This window comes from Peromyscus maniculatus, chromosome 1, assembly GCF_049852395.1.
Source record: "Peromyscus maniculatus bairdii isolate BWxNUB_F1_BW_parent chromosome 1, HU_Pman_BW_mat_3.1, whole genome shotgun sequence".
Taxonomy (NCBI): domain Eukaryota; kingdom Metazoa; phylum Chordata; class Mammalia; order Rodentia; family Cricetidae; genus Peromyscus; species Peromyscus maniculatus.
Window position 1 is genome coordinate 193,113,980 of NC_134852.1, and position 27,424 is coordinate 193,141,403.

The window sequence follows — 27,424 nt, forward strand, 5'->3', positions numbered from 1 at the left end:
AAAATAAAAAATTAAGCATCTCATTTTTTTTTCATTATGGTTGCATGGCTTATGGTGTTCCAAGCTATGCTCACTTTTCTGTGAATGTATGTGTAAGCTTGTGGCCTTTATTATCATATGATGTTACACGATTCAGAGGACAGAATGCCTAAAATGAAATGCATTATATCCATTGGGTTTTAGGAGCAAATGTCATTGTTTTACATTAACATGTTTTATGGTACAATGTTCATGAATTAATAATACATTAAAAAAAGATTTGTAAGCAGAAAGGAAGCTTTGTGACTGTCACCACTAGGTTTACTATGAGAAGCTCAAAAGTTATACTCCCTGTTAGTTTATAGCAGGTTGGTCTTCAGAGCAGCCAACCCCTGAAAGCATTAATATGGACATCCTATTCCATTAACTATCCTTCTTAAGTGTGAAACACTATAGAATGCGGCTTTACATTCAACTCTCTCTTTTTTCACTTTTGTTAACTTCAGTGTTCAGAACTTTAAAAGAACATAGAATGGGCTGTTTGATAGGAATGGGGAAAAAACAGGCAAGGGGAAGAGCTCAACGTTTTAGCTTATTTAGCATGTACACTTTGAGTCTTCTAGTATTAATGTAGGTTTTCAAGGTTTTACGTACACACACACACACATGAAATTTTATGGGCATGCTTCAGGGCATGATGATGCATTCTCTGTCTCTGTCTGTCTCTATCTCTCTGGCTCTCTCTCTCTTTCGTCAAGACAGGGTTTCTCCGTGTAGTTTTGGTGCCTGTCCTGGAGCTCGTGCTGTAGACCAGGCTGGCCTCGAACTCACAGAGATCCGCCTGGCTCTGCCTCCCGAATGCTGGGATTAAAGGCGTGCGCCACTGCTGCCCGGTGGATGCATTTTCTTGATGTAAAATATAAATACGATAACAAACTCTACCCATATTCCCAACTATCTTTTTTTTTTTTCCTATTAAAAACAAACAAATCAGGCGGTGGTGGAGGCAGATCACTATGAGTTCAAGGCCAGCCTGGTCTACAGAGACAGTTCCAAGACAGCCAAGACTACACAGAGAAACCTTTTCTTGAAAAACCAAAAAAACCAAAACCAAAACCAAAACCCTAAAACCAAACAAGCTATGTTCTCCTCTCCTCAGCGATGTGTGTCCTCCTGTCTGAAGCAATAGGGATATTGTGCTGTTAAAGAGAAAATATTCCTCATTATTGATCATTGATAGTAATAGATTTCTCCTTTGGTTTTATATTTGTACTACTCATGTGAATTTCAGCTTGCCTTTTCTAGGAGGACTGTTGTATACCAACGTACGTATCACTCAAAACTGAGGGGTTCTTAGTGTGGTTATTAATTAAAGGATAGAGGAAAACCTTCTTCGGGGCCACAGATCAAAGTGTTCAAAAGCATAGTCTATGAGAACGGAAAACACTTAAAAGTTTTCAAGCTGTTTTTTTAAAAAAATTGGAAGTGCCTGGCATACCTAAAAACAAACAAACAAGAACCTACGGTACACAGTCTAAGCCAAAATTCTCAGTTTCGCTTTTTAATATTTTGACATATCCCTCCGCCTCGTGTTTTTGATGGCACTGTGCTTTGACGTGTATTTTTTTAAGTAAGGTAATTATTTACCAAGTGAGTTGAGTAGGCTTCTGAAATGTTATGAGGGAGAGGAGCCATGTATGAACTCTGTGCGACTCTTGTGTGACGTGGGGGTGGGAGGATTCTTTTGTTGGGGGCAAGGATTCCACTTTTGAGACTGTTGTGCGTGGGCCTCGGGGATTCCTTCGCTCAGAGGACACCTCCCTGCGCTGGGGTGAGGACGTCTCGCGCGTTGTGGGGAGACCATCCCTCGCAGTGTCGCCCGGGACCCCACTTTTGAGCTCAGTCTTGGCTCTCCATGGGCCTCAGCTTCCTCCATCGACCAAGACTGCAAGGGACACCAAGAGTTGCAAGGTCTGAGTGAGTAGTGGGGAGACGCCATTTGCTAAGACGGGGCTGGTTAAAGACTCTCTGTGTGGAGGCCATTTCCTGTCAGCCGAGGCTTGCCAAGCGCGCCCAGCTTCTCCTGCTTCTGGGGTCTCCTTGGAGAGAGTGCAGAGTGGCCGTTCCCCGCCCTTCCACCGGCCGTAGGATGCCCGCGGCCGGGGAGCGCAGGGCGGGTGGTGAGGCAGGGCCCCGGGGGGCGCCTTCCTGCGAGTGGCCCCGTGCACTCGGTGCCATGGCCTACTCTCGTGCGGCTGAGGCGCGGGCCCTTCCGGCCGCCGTTCGCTTCCGCTCGCCTCAGGTGCAGCGCGGATCCCTCCGCCGCAGCGTGCGCTGCCGGCAGCGCGGCGCTCGGCTTTCCGGCAATACCCGGATGGACGGGTAATGGCCGCCATCTGGGACTCGCAGGCAATGGGGACCACGCCAGGTATTCCCTGTGTGCGGAGCCGCCAAGACCGGTTAGGATGTCGGGACGCACAGATGGACAGCAAGAGGCAAAGGGAGAATTTGAGGGTTGCCAGGGCTCCCCCAAAGGTCTAGGGATCCGCCTCTTGTGATAGGGAGCTCATGTTAAATAGTCCCGTCCATTCAGCGCTTCCGCCCAACTTGCTGCAAAGTTTTTCTAGAGAAGCCAGTGGTTTTTAACCCCGGGCTTTTTGCCAGCTGTGCGGGCTGGCCAGTCTCGTCTCCGCGCGGGCTTGCTGTAAGTTTGTCTGGCTCCACTCTCCACAGTCGGAGAGCCTCGGGCTTGGGCGCGAGCGCGGCGACGGTATACTTCCGCGCGTCCGAGGGGCAGCGGAACTCCGGGGAAAGGGGCGGATCGGGCGCGGCGTTTGGGGGCGACACGGGGCGTCTGGCGCGCGAAGCCGTCGCTAGTCGGGTTCCGCGGCTGGTGGAGACGGGATGGGCGTCCCTCAGCCCGCACCCCTCGAGCTGTAGGTTCGCTGGCCCGCCTCGACGGCTTCCCTACTATGGGCCCAGTCTATGGCTATTGGGGGCTGCTCCTTGCAGAGACTCCCCACTCTCTGGCGCACGCACTCCGCGCCCTCTTCAGAGTTGGGCAAAAAAGTGGTCCTCTTTGCAGACTCCCCTCCCAACCACACCCAGTGGCAGATGGCTTTCTTTGTAACTGGCTTTTTTACTTGTAGGGTCCATCTTGAATCTGTTCTTAACATGGTGTCCTCTTTGTTAAGTGTGTAGTCTCTGAGTAGGTGGCTTTGGTAATTCAAAGTATATGGGCTGAATGCATATATGATAATGTGTTTAAACTCTTCTCTAGACCATTGGAACAGATGGAGCTTCGAAGTTTAGAAAGCAAAAGTTAATGGGTTTTTTCTTTAGGTTTAAATTTGGGGCATTTAGGGTTGGTGAATTATTTTTTCAAGTCTTGAAAATAGGGGGGTAAAGTCAATTTTTTAAGAAATCCATGAGAATGTTGAACTGTCTGTGGTTATCTCAGGGATGCAATGTGAAAATAACTCACATCGTGGTAGGAGCGTCATTAATTTGAAAGTCTACTTTTTAGGCACTCTTTATTAATACTAATTGAATTGCTCTTTTTCCAGCAAAACAGATCTGACTTGAGTGTGCTCTAGTATGGTCAGAGTGAATAGATAACATTTAAGGTGACTCATTAGAATTCCCTAACATTTTTTAAAGTTATTCCTGCAACTCTGTGCAGATGGGTTTATTATCCTTCAGCAAAACTGTATTTTTTTTTTTTTTTTGAGAAATTCATAAAAGGCAGCTCATATGAACCCTTTTGGGGTATTGGTATTCTATGGGGTGGGTAATCACATAGACCTTATTGTTTTCTTTCTTTCTTTCTTTCTTTTTTTTTTTTTTGCCAAATTATGATTACCAATTCAAAACATTATGTGTCTGGTGTTTGGAAAACGGGCAGCAATTACAATGAATATCTACTGTGTGATCTCATAGTATATAAACTTTTAAACCGAGGATTTTATCTTTGCATACTTCATATCTTCCTATAACTTTTCTCGAAATAGTATACTGTGATTCCAAAAGCTGATGTATTTTGAAATACTCTGAATGAGGAATTTTTTTTTTATCTAAATATAGTTTGATTTAAAAAATACCATACAATGCTACAGTGGCCTTTTAATGTTCTTTTATTGCTGCTTTTTGCAGTTAGATTGTTCTCACTGAAGCATTGTGCCCTATAGAGCACTTAAATATGACCACTCTTCCTATTTTCCTTTTTTTTTAAATGCAAAGTTTGAATCCTGCATTTCTTCAGGTATTCTACTAAAAGGTTTTTTGCAGTAAGCAAAAGAAAAGGGTTATTATTACAAAGTTTCAAAATTGTTGTCTGCTCTCATGTGTAGACTATGAATTTATTCATACTGGCTTCACATGGTGAACAATTGTCATGAGATGTTAGATACCAGCACTGAGCATCATCAAGATGCTTTTGTAGTGGTCACATAAGTGGTTCAGAATTGGATGCAGTACTAGTTCGTTTTTGTTTTTTTTTTATTTGGGTGGGGCAAGAATAGTTTTCTTTTTATTGTATTAAATGATACTAATGTATTAGATAACTCCTTACACTTTGAGTTGTGACTTTTGTATTATACAAGTTATGACATGTTATTACTGGATATCAATGATATGCTTATGCCTAAGTACAGAGGATCTTAGAAACAAACTTAATATACCTAAGTTAAATATGAAGTATAATTGACAAAGGAGATTTTACTTTTGCAGTCAGAATTTTAAAATCTTGATTTTTCATTTCCAGATATCATCTCTTTTGATCACTGTACCTGATTATGGCATTGTCCAAGCATTAAGTTGTGTGCCTTTGTTCCTGGGAGAAAGGTATGATAAGGATTGGAGTACTAGAGTAGATAAGTCTATCAAGTAGTAAGTTCACATGTTTTAGTACTGGATTAAATAAACTGAATGGTTATATGTATGTGAATTTTCTAAGTGACCTTAGTGTTTTATGTTTGACCAGAATAGAAGGGACTTCTACAGAAGTTTTCGTTTTAATGTAAGCAAAAAGTAATTTGGGTTTCCTAGTTTATTTAATGTTTTGTAATATGTCACAGTAACAGTAAATACAGAGGTAACTTTAAGGGCTTCTAGATAATGACCAATAAAGATAAACATGGTAGAAACATGTTTCCAAGTTCTATAAATGGCCAGAGTCTATGCTTTAATTTAGCAAGTGCTACTCAGTGCACCTAAAGAAAGACAGTAATATATATTTACATTATAATTAATAATATCTACTTTGTTAGAAAAGGTAGTGGAGAAGCACTAAAGAATTATGACTGGTTTCCTGGGATAAACATCTGAATAACCTGATATAGAAAAAAAGAATGGCAAAAACTGTCCACAAATTCTAAGAGGTATAAAATTGTAGTGGAAAATATTGTGCCCTTGTACAAAACCATTGTTTAATATACTCTTGACACAAAGATACCTGCCATTTGTTTGTGTTAGTTAGGTAGTGATATCTTTAAAGTGGGTACCACAATATCTTTTAATTCTCCTCTCCAAATGCATTAAATATATACTAAAATAGCTGAAGTTGATTATACTATTTTACATTACTTGGTAATCATAACCATGTTCTTCCATGAACTCTATAAATAGATTTTGTTACTTTTAGGGCCTTTTTTCACAAAGGCATAAATTTTTATTTATTTATAAATTAGTGTCTGACAGCTATATTGAGTAGAACAATGTTGAGTTGAGATACCAAGTTATCATTTATGGTCCTTCCTTGAGTAACTTCTTTTTATATAACATGTTTGACACCTTGCCAGATTTGCATGGTACTTTGTTTCTTAGTAAAATAATGATGAATGTAGAGGATTTTCAAAACTGCGTTTGATGTGTACTGTGTAGAAAAAGTGACATCACGAGTAGTGAAAGCATTGCATGAAGTGAAGTAAAGAAGAAGTTGCAGCGTGATTCATACTAAAATAATTTGGATTATTACATGTTGCAGAATTGATGCTATGAATTGGTATTGCTACATGAGTGTCAGAAAAATAGACTGTATTTGAGTTTGAAAGCTTAGGTTTCACAGGGGTCTCATTTCAAGAAGTAATAATAGATAAAAATAAATATTAGCTCTATAGACAGTTATTAATGCCTTTTTTTTTTTTTTTTTTTTTTTTTTTGGTTTTTCGAGACAGGGTTTCTCTTGTGTAGCTTTGCGCCTTTCCTGGGACTCACTTGGTAGCCCAGGCTGGCCTCGAACTCACAGAGATCCACCTGGCTCTGCCTCCCGAGTGCTGGGATTAAAGGCGTGCACCACCACCGCCCGGCATTAATGCCATTTTGTTGATGTTAAATATAAAGTATACCTAAATGGTATGAAGTTATCCATTGTGGTAAAAGTCTTATTGTGTCTATCTTGACAATTTAAAATAAAAGGTCATTGGGCTAGGGCTATAGCTCTGTAGTAGAGTGTTTGCGTAGCATGTGTCAGACTCTACATTCAGTTTGCAGGCTCTCAGTAAACAAATGGTCATAATTAACTTGAAATGAGATTCTGTTTCTTAAATATAACTGATTTTTTTTTCTTACCTCACCCTTTTTGAGAGATCCTTTAATAACAGACAAAAACTATACTTCTTTTAGAGATAAAACTAGTCAAAGTGATGTGGCATTAGATAATAAAACAGTTTGATAGAATAAGGAGTGAACTTGAATATTTGATTACTTGTAGAATGAATCTCCTGAAGGGCATGCTGGGACACGCCTTTGATCCCAGCACTCAGAAGGCAGCATAGTCAGGAGATTCTCTGTGAGTTCCCAGGACAGCCTGGTCTACAGAGTGTGCTCTAGGTAGCCAGGGCTACAGAGTGAGCACTTGTCTTGTACTAGGAAGGACGTAAAAGTTAATGTGTCGCTTGCTTGTTAGATGCTGGTGTTGTCTAGGATCCTGTATTCTTTCCTCATAGCCAGATTATGTACCTTCACATTTAAGATATGATAGTTTAAGTGTACCTGTGTTAGCAAACTTTTCTTATAAACAAACAGAAAATATCTTAGACTTTGTGGGCCATATGGCTTCTGTTACTGCTATCTGTCATTGTCATATGAAAAGTAGTCATAGACAATATGTAGGTGAACAGACGTGGCTTGTGTTTCAGGGAAATTTATGAAACAGGCTGTTGACGAAGTTTATCTGATAGTTTGTGGTTTGCCAGCCTCTGTGGTGGTAACTTGATGGACATTGTGTTCCACAAGCTCTCACTGATTTGTCCAGCGGCTAGCATCTGTGCCATCCCCTGCAGTTACTGTAGATCAGTGGTCTGTTGTTTTCTAAGGATGATTTTGATTTACTCTCAACTCCATCCCTTCTGATCTACCCAGGGCATTGCTCCTACATTGTTGTTCTATCCTCAGCTTAAAAAATTCTACCATATCATTTTCATAAATATTCATTCATACTGTAGTTTTGCTTATTAAAAAAAACAACAGACACTTTCAGTTCTACCTGTAGATCTTTTGTGGTAAACTCCCTGAAAGAGTTGTCCTATTTTTTTTTGTTTTGTTTTGTTTTTCGAGACAGGGTTTCTCTGTGTAGCTTTGCGCCTTTCCTGGAGCTCACTTGGTAGCCCAGGCTGGCCTCGAATTCACAGAGATCCTCCTGCCTCTGCCTCCCGAGTGCTGGGATTAAAGGCGTGTGCCACCACCGCCCGGCGAGTTGTCCTATTTTTCTCTTAAATCTATACTGTTCTAGCTTCTCTACTAACTCCTTCAAAACTATCCTAGCCATTGTTGCTGGTGATTGTGGCCTTAAAACCAGTGGTAATTTCTGTCTTATCTCATTTAATAGAATTGATTAATCTCATTTTCTTCACCTTGCTTTTTGAGTACTGTTATTCCTAGCCACTTCTGGAGTCACATGACTGTGCATGCACTGTCAGCAGTCAGGCAAAATGCTTACACACTCCAGGGCCTTATGTCCTATGTAATCCGGGCACAGCTTGGTCATGTAATCTGCTTGGCAATGTGATCATGTAATCTATGCACATGTGTGGCAAAGCGACATAAGCACGTACACTCATCCACGAGGTGACCTATAAAAGCAGACTTTGCCTGCTCCCTGCTCTCTCTCTCTTACCAGAGGTAGTGCATCCCCTCCCCACCCCTCCAACTCCCCCACTCCTACACCTTTCTTTTCTGTAGGCCTACCCACCTCCACCCTTTTCCTTCCCAAATAAAAACTCTTAGAGTAGGTTCTGTTGTACCTCGTTTTCTCGCACCTGGTAAATAATGCTGAGAAATAAATAACAAATACCACATTCTCATTTAGCTTTAGTCTCAGTGGATATTCTTTTTTTTTTCCTCACTTACTATTCATCTTTTCCTCCTAAATATTGTCATTTATTTTTTCTTTTCTTTTTGCCCCCAACAGAGTTTCTCTGTGTAGCCCTGGCTCTTCTGGAACCCGATATGTAGACTGGGCTGGCCTTGAACTCATAGAGATCCGTCTGCCTTTGCTGGGATTAAAGGCATGTGCCACCACTGCCCAGCAGTACTGTTATATCTTGAGACTTTAGGCTTTGAGCTTTTTTTTTTACTTATGCTTTGGTGATTTAATTGTGTCCCAAGTACATAAATACAACCACAGTTATATCCTGGTGACCACTGAAATTTTATCTTTTAACTAGAACTCTGTGTATTTCATGCAGTACTCATTATACAATTCTGTAGCACGAATCTTAAAAGGTCTTATTAATAAAATCAAACCCGGAGCCAGGTATTGGGCTAAAGCTGAAAGATTAGAGAAACAGAACAAGCCACAGCCACCTCACCTTGCCAATTCTTCAGCTGATCCTGTTTCCTCAGACTGGAAGCCTCTGAGTTCGCATCTAAATGAATCTCAGCTGAACTGCTGCTCAAAAGCCTAAAAGCTTAACCAGGCTCTAGTTCCTGGTTTTCATGCCTTATATAACTTTCTGCCATCACTTCTTGGGATTAAAGGCATGAGTCACCATGCCTGGCTGTTTCCAGTGTGGCTTTGAACTTACAGAGATCCGAATGGATCTCTGCCTTCGGAATGCTAGGATTAAAGGTGTGAGTGCCACCATTTTCTGGCCTCTGTATCTAGTGGCTCTTCTGTTCTCTGACCCCAGATAAGTTTATTAGGGTGCACAATATTTTGGGGAACACAATATCACCACACAATTCTACTTCAGTGTCAGATGTCTGGAATTGTGCGTGGGTATAAATGACCTTTTGATACACTTCCTTGCTATTTCTACAGCCTTTTTTTTTTTTTTTTTTTTTTTTTTTGAATCTCAGTAAATGTTTGACATACATTCTAATTATATTAGAATACTTATGGCTTACAGTAGAGCATAGTTCTTCCAGTTACTGGATTTGGAAGTTTTAGTTGCTTTTGATAGATCTCTATGTCAGAGAAGATAGGTCAATAAATTTTGTAGGTGCTTTCTTCAAAATCAATTCAGAACCCAACTATGCCTTCTACATTCTGCTATGTCACTATCATCTTGTACAAGATAATTATAATAACCTTAAATTGGTCCCTTAATAACTTCCATATCTCTCCCAAATCTTCTTTTTTTATATAATAACTCAGATGGTCTCTTTTAAAAGCAATTCAAGGGCTGGGGAATGTAGGTTAGTTGGAGTATACTTGCCTAGCATGTCCAAGGCACTTTGAAGGAAGAAACAAAAATAATAGTTCAGTTCATGTCCCATCTGAAGTAGCTTCCTGTTTCAGAATAAAACCAAATTGCTTATACCTTTAGGCCCTATTTCTGTCCCCAAATTGTATCTTTGATTTTATATTACTTGGCCTTTCATGCTTTCTGATCCAGTAATACTGATATATCCAAATATGTTAGGCATGCTGCACACTCAGGATCCTGGCACTTACTATTTCTTTACTTAAAATGCCAGCTCTCTCAACTTCTCCTTTCTTTTTGTTTAGAGGCAGGGTTGTACTGTGTATCACTGGCTGGCCAAGAACTAAGGCTGGTCTCATACAGAGATCCACCTGTCTGCTTCCTGAGTCCAGGAACTAAAAGCAAGTGCTACCACACCAGTGACCCTGTCTCTACTTATAACTTAACTCTCTTCTTTTGGCAGTGCTGAGGATTGAACTCAAAGCCTTAAGACAGCGCTAGACAAGTAAATATCACTCAGCTACACCCCAGAACTCCATAAGAACTTTTGAAGTGAGATTTTCCTGATACTATGTTAAAATAATAGCACTCTGGTTTTTCCTTTCTCCATTGTTTTATCTGCTCTTGGTCCCTTTAAATAGAGTATCAGTATTCTTCATTCTCTAAACAGAATATTAGCTCCACAAGGGGGAGGGATTTTTATCTGCCCCACTACCCCTGTTGTACTCCTGATACTTAGAGGAAAAGACTGGTACTGGTCTGGGGCACTATGTTGATGGAGCAGCAAAGAACATTATAGGTACAGTCCTTATTTGGTTCATACCGTAGTGTAGAGTTAGAATATATATAACTTGTTGCCAACACATTGTAAAAGTCTAATGAAAGACATAAAAGAGATCTTTTAATTTCAAAAAGACATAAAATAGAGTTATTATTTCTTGTTGAGAAGGGGGGTGATTTGTAGGTTAAGAGAAGGCTTTGCTGAAGTGGGTACATTTGAGCTCAACCAGAAGATTAAATGAATGTAGCCCTTTGAGATAGAATAGCTCAAGCAAGGAGTAACAAATGCAGAGGCAAAGTGAAGAAAGGAATATCTAAGGAGTTAGGAGACCATGGTGGCTTGCTAGAGTGTGTTTACAGATGGCAAATGTGGTAAGAGATGAAAGTGAAGAGAGGAGACAAGGATAAGATGTGGTTTCCTTTTTTAATAATCACAAAGATTTGTTTTTAATAGTTTTAAATTATGTGCTAGGAATTGAAACCTGGTCCTCTGGAAGAGCAACTATTGCCCTTACCTGCTGAGCCATTTCTCCAGCCCCAGCGAATGTATTTAGAAGAATGTGACAGATAGGAAGGAAGCGTGGGTCCCACTTAAGACTGTTACTTTCCCTCAAGTTAGAGCTGACAGTGGCTGGACCAAGGTGATGACATGGAAGATCGAGAGAAAGGGGGGTGAGGATACAAGATACATTTTGAAGATATAACAGATTAATATTACTTGAGGGTTATGTGGTTGTGGTGGCTTGAATAAGAACGGCCCCAGTATGCTCATATATTTGAATGTTTAGTCATCAGAGAGTGGCACTATTTGAGATGATGTGGAAGGATTAGGAGGTGTCCTTGTTGGAAGAAATGTATCACTGAGTGTGGGCTTTGAAGTTTCAAAAGCCCAGGTGCGTGTGTGCACTCTGTGTTTTTCTATCTGCCTGTGGATCAGGATGTGTCAGCTACTGCTCTAGCACTGTGTGTGCCACCATGCTCCCCATCGTGATGACAGTGGACTAAACCTCTGAAACTGTAAGCAAGCCCCAATTAAATACTAAATGCTTTCTTTTATAAGACTTGCCTTGGTCATAGTGTTTCTTCATACAACAGAACAGTGACTAAGACAGTATTTAGTAAGAGAAAGGATAATTCCTTAATTATGTGCTGAATAATAGGATGGATTTTGGTACTGTGTACCAAGATGTAGAATTCTTGGGAGTGGAAATTCTAATCATAGAAAAACATACGAAGAAAAACAGTTTCTATTGTTTTGAGGAAGCTGAGGGGGATGAATTACGTGATCATACATGTTTTCTCAATCAAATAGCAATTTGTCTTTTGAGCCTCTTCTCTGGCCTACTACATTTAAAAATCTTAATATTTGCCAATTCTCAATCACAACCATAATGTACAGAAGAAAGGCATCAAAGATTAGTCTTTATTCATCACATACTGTATTGAGTGATCATTTGTTTCATTTTTATACCATTTGTTTAATGAATATTACATATTAAGATTATATTTCTGATTTTTAATATTTTAAACTAAACTCAAGGTTATTATAAAGCAAGTTCACATGATCTCTAAAGTTTGTTATAAAGTGATTTCATCTGAAATCCTAGAGAATCAGATATAGGAATTGAAAAGAATGAATCATTTAAAAATGTATTAGTTGCATGTGTTCCCAGTCTTCATGGGTTTTGTGCAGAATGAAAAATTGGAAGTAGAGCCTTGAGCTTGTTTGAGAAGTTTGTAAATCATCTGGGGAAGTAAAAAACAAAACATAACTTCAAAGAGATTGCAGTAAAGTGGTGAGTAGTGGCTACTCTTTATATGCATATTCTAAGAAGAGATTAATGTGTAGAAGTTCTGTGCTGAGGAGGTAGAATTTGAAAGGGTGTTTGACCAGTTTTAATTTAGATAGAGGATGATGAGATGCTTGGTTGAAAAGAAACAGTCTGAACAAAGGTAAATGTATTGGGCATAGTGAGGAATCAGAGTTTCAGAAGATTTCAAGTTCCCAGAACAAAGAACTGCACCTGTATTTCAATTTTAAAGTCCTTTATAGCTGCCTTGTTGAATGGTATGTTGTCATAAATGCACTAGAATTTTGGCATTTCTAGATCAATACTAGATTGACCACATATGCTTTATGTATACGAAGACAAAATGTTATGTTAGTCCTCTATTTCTTATTTTTTGTATTTAATTTGCTTATTCAGGTCACATTGATTGGAAATAAGCAGGCTCTAGTTAGTTTTATATTTATATTACAAAACCTTTCCTTGTTATAGTACAATAGTCTGAGTTCCTTAGATAGACATTTTAAAATTTTTACATGACTACTGAAAAAGAAAGAAAGCTTCAGGTACTTTTTTTTTCCAAATTATAAAAAGACAGTATTTTGAGGACATTAATGTAAGGTCTGCTTTTAAAGAAATAGACAAGGTTTTTGTTGTCACTTTTATTTTTGTTTTTCTAGATTCTTAGGCAGAATAATTAGTCATTTTTTTCTATCTTAATGCTGCTTTTTTTGTTGTTGTTTTCTTCAGTCACTTGTGTTCGTATGTCTGTTTGCACTTAGCTATCACTACAGAAAACAGATTGAATTATTGTTAAGGAATGAGTTACAAAGAAAAAAGTCATGATAATTACTAGCTTTCTGATCTGCACCGTGAGGTTACAGAGCTGTGTGCTCAGTCACAAACACTGCTAAGATTAAAACTATAGGTCTTTTTGTTATTAGTTTTTTTTTGTTGTTGTTGTTGTTAACTGGAATCTAGTGATTAACCACAGTTTTTCATTCTTAGGCTCTGCAGTCTCTTTGCTCTTTGCTCTGTTGTAAGAAGCAAGAATAATTCTAGGAATGGTACCTTGTGATTCTCGCTCTTTTGGAATTGCCTCATCCTTGTCATTTTGCTGTGGAATTTCTCAGTCTTTGGCCCACTGTTTGATTTCTAACCTGTGCCAACATTGCTTCTTTCCTGGTTTCTGACTTTTTAAAAAATTATTATTACTGCTTTTTGAGATAAGGTCTTGCTGTGTAATGGCCACCCATGAAATCATAATCCTCTTGCCTCTGCCTCCTAAGTGCTGGAATTATGGGTGTGCACCACTATAACCCAATCTTATTTTGTTACTTTGCTCTTCTGATTTTTTTCCCTGTATTTTTTACTCTTCAATTTACCTTGTTTTCTAGTGCCATCTATTACTATTTTGGAAATGCTGCTCTTACATTTTCTCCTTATCGACTAGCCATGCTCTGATAATATTTCATATAAATTCATGGTTGTCATCTGTAGTCTTGTTCTTCCTTAGCCTTCTCTTAGGCAGTCTCTTGGAGCTCGATCCTGTAGTACCTTTGGAGAAAAATGCTTCTGTGTTTTGTCTAGATTGCCTTTTCAATCTTTCTTGTATGTTTGAGTCCTATTGTTCTTCAAAGGTTTTTCAGAAAGCATACCTTTTTTTGAAACAAGTACAGTTAACATTGGTTTGTCCCCTATATGTCCTAAGTGTGAGCCTTTGGTTACATTTAATGGAAGCAGTATGAGTTGGCTTAAGGCAAAAGAGAGACTTACTTTAAAGATTGAGGAGTTCCAGAATTCAAGGGCAGGACTACATACACATATGTCCCTAGAGGCTTGTAGTAGTCATGTTGCCCTTTGGTTGCCATCTACATACTTGGGAGGGCTGAAGAGTCCGCTGATTGGGTGTGTTTTATTGTACAGGACATGCTGTCATTTAAAAAATCCATTTGCTATCAGTGGTTTGGTGAGTGTCTTTCTATAGGTTTATTTGCCTTTTAGGTTCTTTTTCCTATCATAAAAATGATGACCTTTCCTCCTAACTTGAAAATACATGGTATGATTTAATGTACAATTTCCTTTTTTAAATTAAAAATGTTATACAAACTATCTTTCCCAATTCAATCACACATTTTTCTGTCTTCTGTATAATGTTTTCTTGTTGGTATTTTATAATTTACTTCATCATATTCTTTTTGATTTTTCAAGACAGGATTTCTCTGTGTAGCCCTGGCTGTCACAGAACTCGCTCTGTAGATGAAGCTGGCTTTGAACTTGAACTCGATCCACTTGCCTCTGCCTCCCAAATGCTGGGATTAAAGATGTGTGCCAGCACTGCCTGGCTGTCATACTCTTATTAACCTATGTTTGGATGATATTTATACATACTCTTTTTTTTTTTTTTTTTTTGGTTTTTCAAGACAGTAGCTTTGTGCCTTTCCTGGAACTCACTTGGTAGCCCAGGCTGGCCTCGAACTCACAGAGATCCGCCTGCCTCTGCCTCCCAAGTGCTGGGATTAAAGGCGTGCGCCACCACCGCCCGGCAATAAAGGAGTACCAGTCCCAACGAGCCAGCCCGGAGTATACATACTCTTTTAAGAATTTATTTTTAATGTGTATGAGTGTTTTGCTTGCATGTGTGTATGTGCACTATATGCATTCGGTACCCGTGGGGCCAGAAGAGGACACAGAATATATCAGTTTAAGGAAAAGGTTATTATGGTTAGTTAACTACTACAGAGAATATGACATGGTAGACAGTATTCTAGGTCATTGTTCAAATTCTCTGAAATATCAAAATCCACACTCTTAAAGATAGCATTAAAATTTTTAAATAAAACTTTGTCAGATCAAATTCCAGGACTTTCTTAAGGAATATGTTGAGATGTGTTTGTAGCCATACACACTTACCTAGAGCACTTACCTAGCAAGTATAAGGCCCTGGGTTTGATCTGCATCATTCCCTCTCCTTCTTACCCCACTCCTAAAAAAACCCCAAACAGTATTATGCTGGGCATGGTGATACACACCTTTAGTCTTAGAATTGGGGAGGCAGAGGCAGGCAGATCTCTATGAATTGGAGGCCAGTTTGGTCTATGTAGTGAATTCCAGGACAACCAGGGCTATGTCTCAAAACAATCAGATAAACAAAAATTAGTATTCTATCTAATATGGACTTCTTAAATTTTTTTCCACTCATTGACCCCCTTTTGCCCAAGAAATTTTTATGTAACTATGGGTAAATAGGCTTATAAAATAGGTATGCAAATTAAATATTTATTGATAATGAATCATAAAAACTTGGTTTAAAACAATTATCTGGTACACATATAATTTTATAACTTAGCAAAGGCTAAAGCAAGTTTGCATACTAATATGATGGATGTGCCTGTTTTTACATTAAAAAAAATTACAGTTTGTGTCTCTAAATTTCACTTTACTTTATCTTTCCTACCTGCTTGGTGCTGCAATTCCTGGGTCTTCTGAAAATTCAGAGTGTAATGTAAGATGGATCAGTTCTTAACTTTATCAGCCATTGGTCAGAGATTATGTGCTCTTGGTCATTTACTGCCTATTTGCTTTCCAGCATCTACCATTTTCTTTTTATAATCTCTACAATGGGAACTCACTGTTAATTTTTCCATAAGAACTTCTTACGTATTTAATGTTGTATGTGTTTCTTTTCTGCTTCCCTAATTATACTAGTAATGCTGTTTATATTTACTTCTATGTTGCAGATTTTATTATATAGTCTCTGATCTTTGTGCATTTCTACTCGAGAGTTTGTATATAGAATATAGAATAGAATAATAGAGTTTTGGATATAGAATGAAGTCTTGGGTTTCTCCTTTGCCCTGAAAACTCCATAAATTTCTATTCCATATTCCATATCTCAGCATTTACAACTGGCTAGTATTGGTGTTGGGTATAGCTACCTAATTAGTTGATGCAGTTAATGAAAACTTTAATCCCATTTAAGATAACTCCTATACCATATTTGGATATAATTTTATTTTGTCTTTTAAACTAAATTCTTTTACTAGGTAAGTTGTAGGTGTTGAGTTTTATATTCTCTTCCTACTAGTAATTTGCCTAACATTTGGAGGAACTTTGATTTTAAAAATTCAAATCTCTTTTTTTTAAGAAAAATTACTGTAATTTTTTCTTTTGACTTCAAAATAATTTTTCTCATTTACTTTGTTCTCTTATATAACATTAGCTTTTTTTTTCTGTAACCTTGAATCTCATTGTGATTGCCAACCATAGAACTCGCCCATTTTCAACAGACAGTGATACTCTGAAGATGGTGAATAGAAAAGTCCAGAAATAATCAGTTCATATGTTTTAATTGCATGCTACTCTGAGTGGTGTGCTGAAGTCTTATTTCTGTACATCCTGGGATATGAATTGTTTTTGTCCAGCCTGCCCACATTGTATATGCTACCTGCCCGCTAGTCATTTGGGAGGTATCTTAGTTGTCAACTTGATGTTCATGGCATCATATTCCCCAGTGTAGTAGCTCAGTGCTATACTACAGTGTCTGTATCATTTATCTTGGTTTGGGAGCATTGTATCATCAGACTTCACACCAGAAGAATGATGAATATAATACAGTTACATACTTTTTATTATGCTTATTATCCTATTTTATTATTGTTAATCTTTACTCTGTTTAACTTATATACTCTGTTGCAGATATATGTAAGAGTATATACAGGATTTAGGTACTTCTGGTTTTAGGCATCTATTGGGGGGATGGGTTCCCTGCCCCTGGATGAGGTCAGGGGATATGGAGGAGCTATTTTATTACAAGACCTTTAAAAGAAGTTTTCTTTGTTTCTTTCTTTTTTTTTTCCCCCCAATGGCATAACTCATTGTAGTCACCTCTGGGTAAGAGAAAGAAAAAAAGAAGTTTCTCTGAATATTTAAATTGTTTCTTTCCCTCCTTCCTCCCACCTACCCGTCACTTTATCTAGTTATTTGTACATATCTTTTTAGTTTGTTTATTGTTTTTCCTTTTTTTCTTTGACTCTACTATGTATCCCCAAGCAGCCTGGAATTCACTATATGCCCCAGACTGGCCTCAAACTCACAGAGATCCCTCTGCCACCTAGTGATGGGACTAAAGGCATGCACCACTATGTCCATCTCCTGCTTAACTTTTCTAATGACAGCACTTATAGAGGCCCAGCTATAAGCTCTCTAGGTGAGATGGGAAAATTGCTTGAGCCTGGGAATTTGAGGCCAGCTTGGGCAACACAGCTAGACCCAGTGTCACTTACAAACAAACAAATTTTTTAAAATGATGGTTGTTAGTAGGTCAGCATTTTTCTTTCTCACCAGGCCATTTCCTGTCAAATGTTTTATGTTTATGGAATTTTGTTTGTTTCTAGACCTTTAAAATTTTTTCTCTAAGTCTTTTTGTTATTTCAGTGGTCAGTTGGTAGAGGGAAGAAAACCTATAGTTTTATTATCCATCATGATGTAGGAAACTCCAGATTATTTTAATACTTTTGTAAAAGTGTCTTAGACATTTCAGTGATTTAGATTGCTGGTAAACTTAAGAGTTCGTAAAACCATAGTTTAAATAGCCAGTAATCTTTGTTGGTGGAGATGGAAATTGGACTGTAATTAAAAACTAGTTTAATAGGTAGGGGTGAAAATTCCATCCATCCATCCATCCATCCATCCATCCATCCATCCATCCATTTTTCAACCAAAGGTGGCAGCTCTAATATAAGTTGTTCTCTGATGGCATTACTTACACACTTAAAAGGTAAACATGCTTCAAGATCAGGTAGATTTTCCAGGTAAAGTTGAAATTTGAGATCAAATTACAAGCCCTCTATGGTGATATATTGTGTACTCTGATAAATTTGCCTGAAGATCAGAGGACAAAGCAAGCCACCTCTTACCTCTAGGACTTCTCAGCCTGAAAAGCTTTCCTCAGCCAAAAGACTTTAGTTCCTGTCTCCTCCTGCCTTATATACCTTTCTCCACCTACCCATATAATTTCCTGTCTCAACTTTCCTAGTGCTGAGATTAAAGGCATGTGACTCTCAAGTATTGGGATTAAAAGGTATGCGCCACTAGCGCCACTACTGCCTGGCTCCTGTGTTTAATCTAGTGGCTTGTTCTGTTCTCTGATCTTCAGGCAAACTTATTAGGGTACACAATCTATCACCACAGTCTTCAGCTACCTGAAATATAAGAGCTCTTCCCACACTGTGTTGAAATTCTGCATTAACTGACAATTATCAAATTTAAGTAAAAGGGCATTTCTTATTTGTAAATTAAGCATTTCCTTAGCTAGTCATTATTGAATCATCTTTAAGTTCCATGTGGATGAAAGAGAGCATTCATTTAGACATCCCAATATCCTGGCTTTCCAATAGTTCTAGTCAATTTCAGTAGCTTTTCTTTTAGGACCACCTGCCCTTCATATGACCTTCACTGTTTTACACACACACACACACACACACACACACACACACACACACACACACACACACACATACACCCTTTTTGGTAATACTAAAATTTTAAAGATCTAATTCTAGGTTCACTATCAAAAATTTATGAGTCAATCAATTAGTTTGCTTTCCTAATGGGCTTATCGGATTAAATAGTGACTTTGATGACAATTGTCCTTGTTGATAACCATCATTGAAAATCTTGCTTGGAAATTTAAATATAATGCAACAAAATAGTTGATAGGAAGTTTGCTTACATAGTTTTTTTACTTCTTTATGTTTTGAGTTTTTAGTATTTTGTCATTTGCAACCAATAGTCATTTCAATTTAAATCCCTTTTAATATATGAAGAAAAGATAAATACACATTTACCTCTGATGTTATTCATAGAACACTTTGTCTTCGGTTCAGAGAGAAGCACAAAAAATAAATACAACTATATATTAGAAAAGTTAAGTCTGTAATTCTTTCATAATATTTCCAGTATAGGTTTTAAATTTTGTTGGATATAAGGAATTTTTAGAACTGCAGAAGTGAACATTAGAATGAAAACAAATGTATATCTAGATATCTTTCAGAAATATTATATGTATAAATGTGACATGAATAATAGTTACTGTAGCTGTCTTTGGTTTTTTACTTATTTGTTTTTAGCTTTTAAAAGTAGCTTTTATTTTTTTTAAATACGTGCATTACAAGAAACAAAACACAAGAACAAAGTCACCTAGTCACGAGCAGTTCAGCTTAATGTGTCCTTCTAGATCTTGTTTCCTGGTCAGAGCCTATAGCAGCCTTTGTAACAGCGAAAGAGTAAGAGTTAAGTTCTACCAGCAGTAAGAAATAGGCTACAATACATCCACTCTGAGATGTTCTGTAGCCATTGGAAGAGGGAACTTAGATCTGTTTGCATTTGTGTGGAAAGAAGTTAAGATGTTAAAATCTTACGTAATACTCTATGCAAGAACAAATAGAAAACCCCGTGTGTGTATGCTGCTTTTCCATTTATTTTGTTCATTCCTACTATCTCCAATTTTCTTCTAGGGAAGCATCCGCTCGTCCTTAATGTCAGTTCATGCTTGATGGTGTTCTGTGCCTCTGGCTCCATGAGTGGCCTGTAAATCAGGTATGGTCATTCATAGAAATTTGTCTATGTCCTGCTTTTGGAGGAGTGATAATTTTTTTTTTTTTTTTTTATTAAGTTGTACCTTGAAGGCTGCTAACTGAACTTGAATAGTCATCTTGGCATCACCTAGAGCCTGACCATGAAGCTAAGTGAAGGAGAGATACCAGAAGCTAATTGCTTCTATTGCTAGATGAAGTCTCCTCTAAACCTGGGAGTCTTAACAGATCGGGTCTTCATAGTTTTAGTATATGTGCTTGATTAGAATTTCTGCTTTGTTGAGTCAGAATAAACTTGGACATAAGAAATTTACTTTGAATTTTAAAATTTCAATTCTTTGTTTAATTCTAGGTGAATTGATTTGAGGAAAATCCTGGTTATTTTGAAGATGTTGCAGCTCAGTATTGTTTTGTGTTTAAGTCACAAATAACTTCACAAGTTTTCAGAACAAAAGAAACTGAATCTTTTTTTAAATCATGCCATTTGAACAGTCACAGCTATTTTGTGATGAAAAACAAACTGTTTTGGAAAAAAGTGATACAACAAATGAGATAGCAGATACTATCGAATCAATACCTACACCAAAAATTTCAGAAACTAATTTTCATTATGAGCTAAAAAATGTGAACATCAGTTTGCCCAAGATAAATATTCCAAATGAAATCTTAATGAAACATGAAGTTGAAAAGTACAGAATATTATTTCAGAGTAAACCACAGACCGCACGGAAATCTATCAGTGTAAAAACTGTAAGCTGTGCTGAGGAGTGTGTACTGCTTTGTAAATCTGAACGAGCTGAAGAAGAGAGTGTAAACATGTCTGCAAAAATACTCAACTTCAGTTGTTTAAAATGCCAAGACAGTACTCAGTATAGTCCGAACGACTTGCAGAAACACTTTGAAATGTGGCATCATGGCGAGTTACCTTCGTTTCCTTGTGAAATGTGTAGTTTTTCAGCAAATGACTTCCAGATATTTAAACAACACCGAAAAACCCATAGGAACACTTTTGTAAAATGTGACATTTGTAACAGTGAGCGTTCATATACTTTATTGGACTTGACAAAACACTTCACATCTAAACATTGTGTTAATGGTAATTTTCAGTGTGAGGAGTGTAGATTCTTCACCCAGGACGTCGGCACATTTGTTCAGCACATTCACAGACATAAAGAAATGCATTATAAATGTGGAAAATGCCGTCACCTCTGCTTTACCAAGGGAGAGCTTCAGAAGCACCTTCGTGTCCACTCTGGTTCTCTTCCCTTCACTTGTCACTACTGTAGCTATGGTGCCGTTCATAAAGACCAGCTCGTCAGACATGTTATAACTTTGCATAAAGAACACTTATATGCGAAAGAAAAACTGGAGAAAGACCCGTATGATAAAAGAATGGCAACGACTACAACAGGACTTAAACTAATACTCAAAAGATACAAAATAGGTCCAACAAAGACATTTTGGAAACGTAAAACAGTTACCAATGGGAATGATGAAAGTATAGGAAAAAATGCTCAAGCCTTTAATACAGTGAACAAAACACAGACTAAATGTGAAGACCAGAGTCAAGAGCAATTAACTGAGGAAAGAGGTGAAAGACTGCACTGTGAGAATGGTGATAAGCCCACAGACTCAGAAAAGTCAACTCCGCTGTCCACTGGGCAACAGAATAAAGCTGACGAGGGAGCAAATGCTACTTCAAGTTTCTTGAAGAGTGGTCTACAAGGGCCTTCAGTGTTACTGGTGAGAAATAATAAGATAACAATTCCTGCTAATTACAGTGCTAAGTTTATGGGCTTCAAGTTGGTAGATGGGAGACAGCATATTGTAATAAAATTGTTGCCTATCAGTAAACAGAATTCACCTGCACCAGCCTTACAACCAGACACAGAAAAGGATAATACAGCTAATTTGCCACCGCAGGCTTTGGACAGCACTGGATTTGCAACTGGAGTAACTACTGAGGTGACTGATACAGATTTCGTGAAAGCAGCTCCACTTGCACATTCGTCTCCTGTGCTTTCCAGGAAGGAAATTTCTGAAAAAGAAGCCACTTTCATATCTGAAAAGAATGATATACTTCAGACGGAAGATAACAGTAAAAGTTTATCTTCTTTGCCAACAACATCAGAATCAGTTACTGCCTCAGTGAGTTTAACCACAAAAGTTGAATCAAGAGATAATGTTGACTTGTGGGAAAATCATACCACTCAGAGTCATCCAGATGCATTAGGTACCACCACCATTAAAAGTCCAGATAAAGTCAACCTCACCACTAAGCCAAATGCATACAGTTGTGGAGATATGCATAACTATTGCATTAATTATGTCAGCTCTGAGTTACCTGATGAATCATCCAGCTATTTTGAGTTCTCCAACCAAGGATCTTTACCTTTTCATAATTACTCAAAGGTGGATAATAGGCGTCGTAGGTTTTCAAGAACAGCAGTGTTTGAAAACCTTCAGAGGGACCCTTCGAACAAAACAGTTACTCAGGAATCAACTAGTGATAGTGATACACTTTCACCACTACCGAAAAGTGAGAGCTCCAACTCAGATAGCCCATTAGCATCTGTCAGTCCGTTAAATGGTAAAGATGGAACTTTAAAGACAAAAGCTGAAGTTGAAGAACCATGTGATTTAGAAGAAAGACAAAACTTTGATAAACAAAGCCTCTTCACTAATGAAAACCAAAATTTATTAAGTGTGACTGAAGAAACTAAATGCAATGACATTCCCAGTGCTGGCTCCCCCATGATGCCTAGAATCACATCTGTTTTTTCTCTCCAGAGCCAGCAGGCTTCAGAATTTTTGCCACCAGAAGTAAACCAGTTACTCCAAGATATATTAAAACCAAAATCTGATATAAAGGAAGACTGTAATAACATTCCCAGTAAGAACCTTCCACTCGATTGTGACCAAACATTTAAAAAGGTTGAGGAAGAAGAAATGATAGTAGAATCTTCAAAAGACTTGCAAGTGCAAGACATCTTCCCAGTTCCATCTCCCAGCGTAGGTGTTAGTATGCCTACAAATGAACCGAATTTAAAATGTAATGGACAAGAAAAACAAGTGGTGTCAGTATTGCAAGATGTGAGAGATTCCGAGGTGACCACTAAAATTCCAAGTATCGTCACATTACTTAAGACTCAGTCAGATGCAATAATAACACAACAGCTTGTAAAAGACAAACTCCGAACCACCACACAAAATTCAGGTCCTGTATATATTCAGAATCCATTTCTAACCTCAGAACAGAAAAGTCCTGTATTTTTTCAAACTCCAAAAGGTTTTATTATACCACTGCATGTTGCTAACAAACCTGGATTCCATGTCTTTTCTGGAAGACCACTTCCTTTGGTTAACACGCAGAGTGTACCTGCTTCTCTCGTTGTAAACAAGAAACCTGGAATGCTTTTGACCCTTAATAATGGGAAACCTGAAGGTGTTCCCACTGTCAAAACTGAGAATGTGCAAAGTTATGGAACTATAACTACAGAACCTTGCAAAATGCCTCTTTTGAAAGTAGAACAAAACAATAACTGTCTTACACCTATACTTTGTTCCAGTGTTGGCAGTTGTACAAACATGAAAAGTTGCCCAGAGAATACATGGCCATTGAAAGGTCCTTACATTATTAAAACATCAGTAGGTTCTTCAGTGAGAGCTGTTCATTTTCCTAACATTCTGCCTGAGCAGCAGGGCCCTAAGATGAATATCTTGAATACAGGAAAGCAACAGAATGAAAACTTGCCCAAAGCGTCTCTGTATACCCTCATGCCTGATGGTAAACAAGCTGTGTTTTTTAAGTGTATGATGCCAAATAACACTGAACCTCTTAAGCGTAAGTTAATCAGAAATGGTCCTTACCAACGTATTCAGCCAAAGAGACCTGAAGGAGCACCACAGAAAATACTGGTAAAAATTTTTAATCCTGTTTTAAATGTGAGTGCTGCTAATAATCGTTCAGTTAGCAACTCTGCATCTTCATTCCAGAAAGAGAATGTACCATCTAAACTAGCAGGTCTTGGAGAGCAGAAAGAGCCAGAATCTTCTAGAGATGCCTTACCAGTCTCAGATGGTTTGATGCCAACAAATGAAATTGTCCTTCCTTCTACTGCAACATGCCCAGAATCTTCTGAGGAACCAGTATGTATCAGTGAGCATTCAGAGACAAGAGTATTAAGGTGTAAAGCAAATTGTACAGTTGAGACAAATTTCAATAAAAGAAAGACTTGTAAAAATAAGTTTGCAAAAATTAAGACTCGTATAAGTCAAGATTCTGAAACCACTATTGTATCTAGAAACAGAAGCTGTAAACGAAAGTACATTGATAATTACCAAGAACCTCCAAGAAAAAAGTCGACATTGCATAGAAAGTGTAGAGAAAAGGCTAATGCTGAAGATGTCCAGGAAACATATGGATTTAGCAGACCAAGGCTTTCAAAGGATTCAGGTAGAACTTTGAGACTTTTCCCTTTTAATTCCAAACAGCTGGTGAAATGTCCTCGGAGAAACCAACCAGTTGTGGTTTTGAACCATCCTGATGCAGATGCCCCAGAAGTAGAACGTGTAATGAAAACTATTGCGAAGTTTAATGGACGTGTACTGAAGGTTTCATTGTCACAAACAACTATTAATGCTTTACTGAAACCAGTTTATTATAACACTTCTGAAACAACTGACAATGACTTTTCCAAGAGACACAAAATGCTTAAGCCTGTTAATTCTGTGAAGGAAAGATTTGTGCTAAAACTAACACTCAAAAAGACAAGCAAAAACAATTACCAGATTGTAAAAACTACCTCTGAAGATGTCTTGAAAGCTAAGTTTAACTGCTGGTTCTGTGGTAGAGTTTTTGACAATCAGGATGTGTGGGCTGGCCATGGGCAGAGACATTTAGTGGAAGCTACTCGGGATTGGAATATGTTAGAATAACTTACTGTGATTGCCAAGGAAAGATACTTAAGAAGAAAAAAAAATGGGCTAAGTTACCATAATTTAGGCATTTTCTACATCAATATAGTTTTTGAACATTTTAAGAGTTGATTATTTTATGTGGAAGAACAAAAGCTTTATGTGTGGTACTTGAAAATGCTACAGTTATACGTGTTTTGAAAGAAAGTAATTAGCACAGATGTTGATTTAGTTGTCTAAAGATGAATCTGTGGGAAGGTAGGGCTAAGGAAAGTTTTTGATGAGAGTTTTCCCAGTTGGGTTCAGAGACTGAGTAGAGGGTAATGGTGGTTAGCCCCATTCCCCGTCTTCTCCCACCAGCCTTATAGATCTGACAGATGAGTTTCTCTGGAGATGTAGAACCCTTTCATACATGAGTTTCTTACTACTTGTGAAGATGGACTGAACTTGGAAAAAGTTATTTTCTATTATGTCACAGTTTATTTGAATGGTATTACATTCCTTTGAAGCTACATCTTACTGGACTGCAGTTAAACATGAAATAATGCTTGAAGAGTTTTGGGCAAGTAAATCCTGTTGCTCTGCCCTGTGTCAGATTGGAATACCCTCCCAAAATGATTCTCTTTTTTCTGTGACTGTCTCAACCATTGCAGTACATGGGGCAGTCTCCAGAGGAGGGAGAAACTTTCTCTAAAATCCATTTGAAAGTCAACATTTTCCTGAGTTTGGTTCTGTTCTCCAGTGATCCCCTTATACAGAACTGTGCTTATCTGATTAGCAATGCCCATAACCAAATGGCTTTTTTTTTTCTTCCTTGATTGGCATCCCTTCAAAATGAACAGAAAGAACATAGAAACACTTCAAAGGGAATGGCTTTTCTTGAAAATTCAAAAAGTTTATTTTTACAAATATAATATTTTGAAGCAGGATTAGCAAAGCAGATCATATTTTTTGCTTGTGTTTAATTACTGTTCTTACCTGAACACTTCTATATTAGGTCAGACCATTTTCATTAGTAACTTTTCAGGATGACCAATAAGACCCAAAATCGTGTTAATAGCTGGCATTTGAAAATAGAGAAGCAAGCATTAATGATGGACTCAGAGCAATTCATAAAACTTTAAGAAAAATTCCTAAGAGACATGCCCAACACTTTCAAAACGGACATTTTCCTAACAATCCATTGATTTTAACTTTACCATACACATTTGTATCAATTTTTTTTCCTCATTGGATAATGGAGTTCTATTAACAAATGATGTACAGTGTAATTTTTGTTACTATACATATTATGACATTTTCATTGGATCAAAACTTCAGGGCTTCTTTTTTGTATATAACAAAAATGTACATATTTTTGTACTTGATTATGTAAATTTGCACAGAAAGTTTATGACACAAAAATTATTTTCTTTCAGTTCTGTGCATGCATTAATAAAAGTGGGTGATTTAAAAAGAAGACTGTACCCATGTTATTTTCTTGTTTTTTTATTTCTGACTTTTTTTTTATTTGATTGGGGGCATACATTTTTTTTTTTTCAGGGATTAAACACTATTGTTAGCAAGTGCCTAAAAATGATGTAAACAGTTTACATATGTCAACTGTAACAGTAGGTCCTAAGTGGGCCCATTCCCATGAGAGTTTTGATTTAAACAAAGCCATAAATAGATGCTTCAAGCTATATTGCTATGCACATTATACTTGTACTGTTTTTGTGCAGTTTATCTACTTTCTTAGTGAAGTATTTTTTGTATAAAACCTGTTACAATTGTGTTTCTTGAATTGAGCCTGAGTGGAGTTGATTGGAAATGCACAGTATATATTAATAATGTACAGATGTTTAAAGAATGGTAAGCATTGTTAATTTCCTTGTTTGTTGTTAATGAAGGTTTTCAATTAAACTTAAGCTTATGTTTACATGAGAGTTCTTTATTTTGTTTTTGACTGAGCTAAAACCTAATGGAAATTCTAGTGGGAAATAGCTCCCCTTCTCTCTAATGTCTGAAGACTACAGAATAAATATGGGACTTTTCTTCTTTCTTCCAAAATTATAGATGAACTTTGAGAAAGGTCACATTTGAGGTAACTTATCCTTGGCTCTGCTGGGAAATGCTTTTGATCTTCAGCACCTTAGTAGCAGTAGAGTTGAACTTTGTTGTTACGGATAGGTCCATAAATAACATGTTAACATCTATGAATAGGAGAGAAGAGGCTACCCTGACAGTCTTGTAACATTCAAAATATATTTCAGGGGCTGGAGAGAGGCTCGGGTTAAGAGCACTTGCTGCTCTTAAAGAGGACCCAGCTTCAGGTCCCAGCACCCACGTGTTGGCTCACAATCCCTTGTAACTCAAGTTTCATGAGTTCTGACTCCCTCTCCTAGCCTCCAAGGACACTGCATGCATGTGAATAGATGTACGTGCAGGCAAAATACCCATACATATGAGATGTATTCTTTTTAAGAGAGAAAGCAAAATGAAAATATTAATATTAGAGCAAGCTTATTAATTGAAGATCATTGGCTTTCATATCCTGAAAATTTTAAGATGTACACTTAGTGTTGGATTCCTAAACAAGGGCACAAAGTAATCTGCATGACTCATCTAAAGGAAAAACTAGTCTTAAGAATAGGTAATTTCTCAGTGGACAACTATCTGTATTAAACTTGCTGACGGCATTTTCCTCAGCATGGCCCTCACTAGAACTCCTTCCCCAACATCT

General features: G+C 37.8%; 1 protein-coding gene across 5 annotated transcripts; it reads left to right on the forward strand.

Moving 5' to 3' along the window:
• Positions 1-1,754: 1,754 nt before the first annotated feature.
• On the forward strand, positions 1,755-26,620 carry Znf518a (zinc finger protein 518A). 5 transcript variants are annotated; one of them, XM_042263488.2, is made up of 4 exons: positions 1,755-1,950; positions 4,742-4,821; positions 19,708-19,789; positions 20,138-26,620. In XM_042263488.2, exon 4 carries the CDS (start codon positions 20,263-20,265, stop codon positions 24,721-24,723), a length of 4,461 nt encoding a protein of 1,486 aa, XP_042119422.2. In that variant the 5' UTR covers positions 1,755-1,950; positions 4,742-4,821; positions 19,708-19,789; positions 20,138-20,262; the 3' UTR covers positions 24,724-26,620. The 5 variants fall into 5 exon arrangements, with proteins under 5 accessions (XP_042119422.2, XP_042119420.2, XP_042119431.2 ...); XM_042263486.2 differs by lacking the exon at positions 1,755-1,950 and adding an exon at positions 2,279-2,407; XM_042263497.2 differs by lacking the exon at positions 1,755-1,950 and adding an exon at positions 2,330-2,683.
• The last annotated feature ends 804 nt before the right edge of the window (positions 26,621-27,424 follow it).

Coding starts and splice junctions, on each gene's coding strand:
- Znf518a (XM_042263488.2), top strand. CDS start 20,263: ATGCCATTTGAACAGTCACAGCTATTTTGTGATGAAAAACAAACTGTT.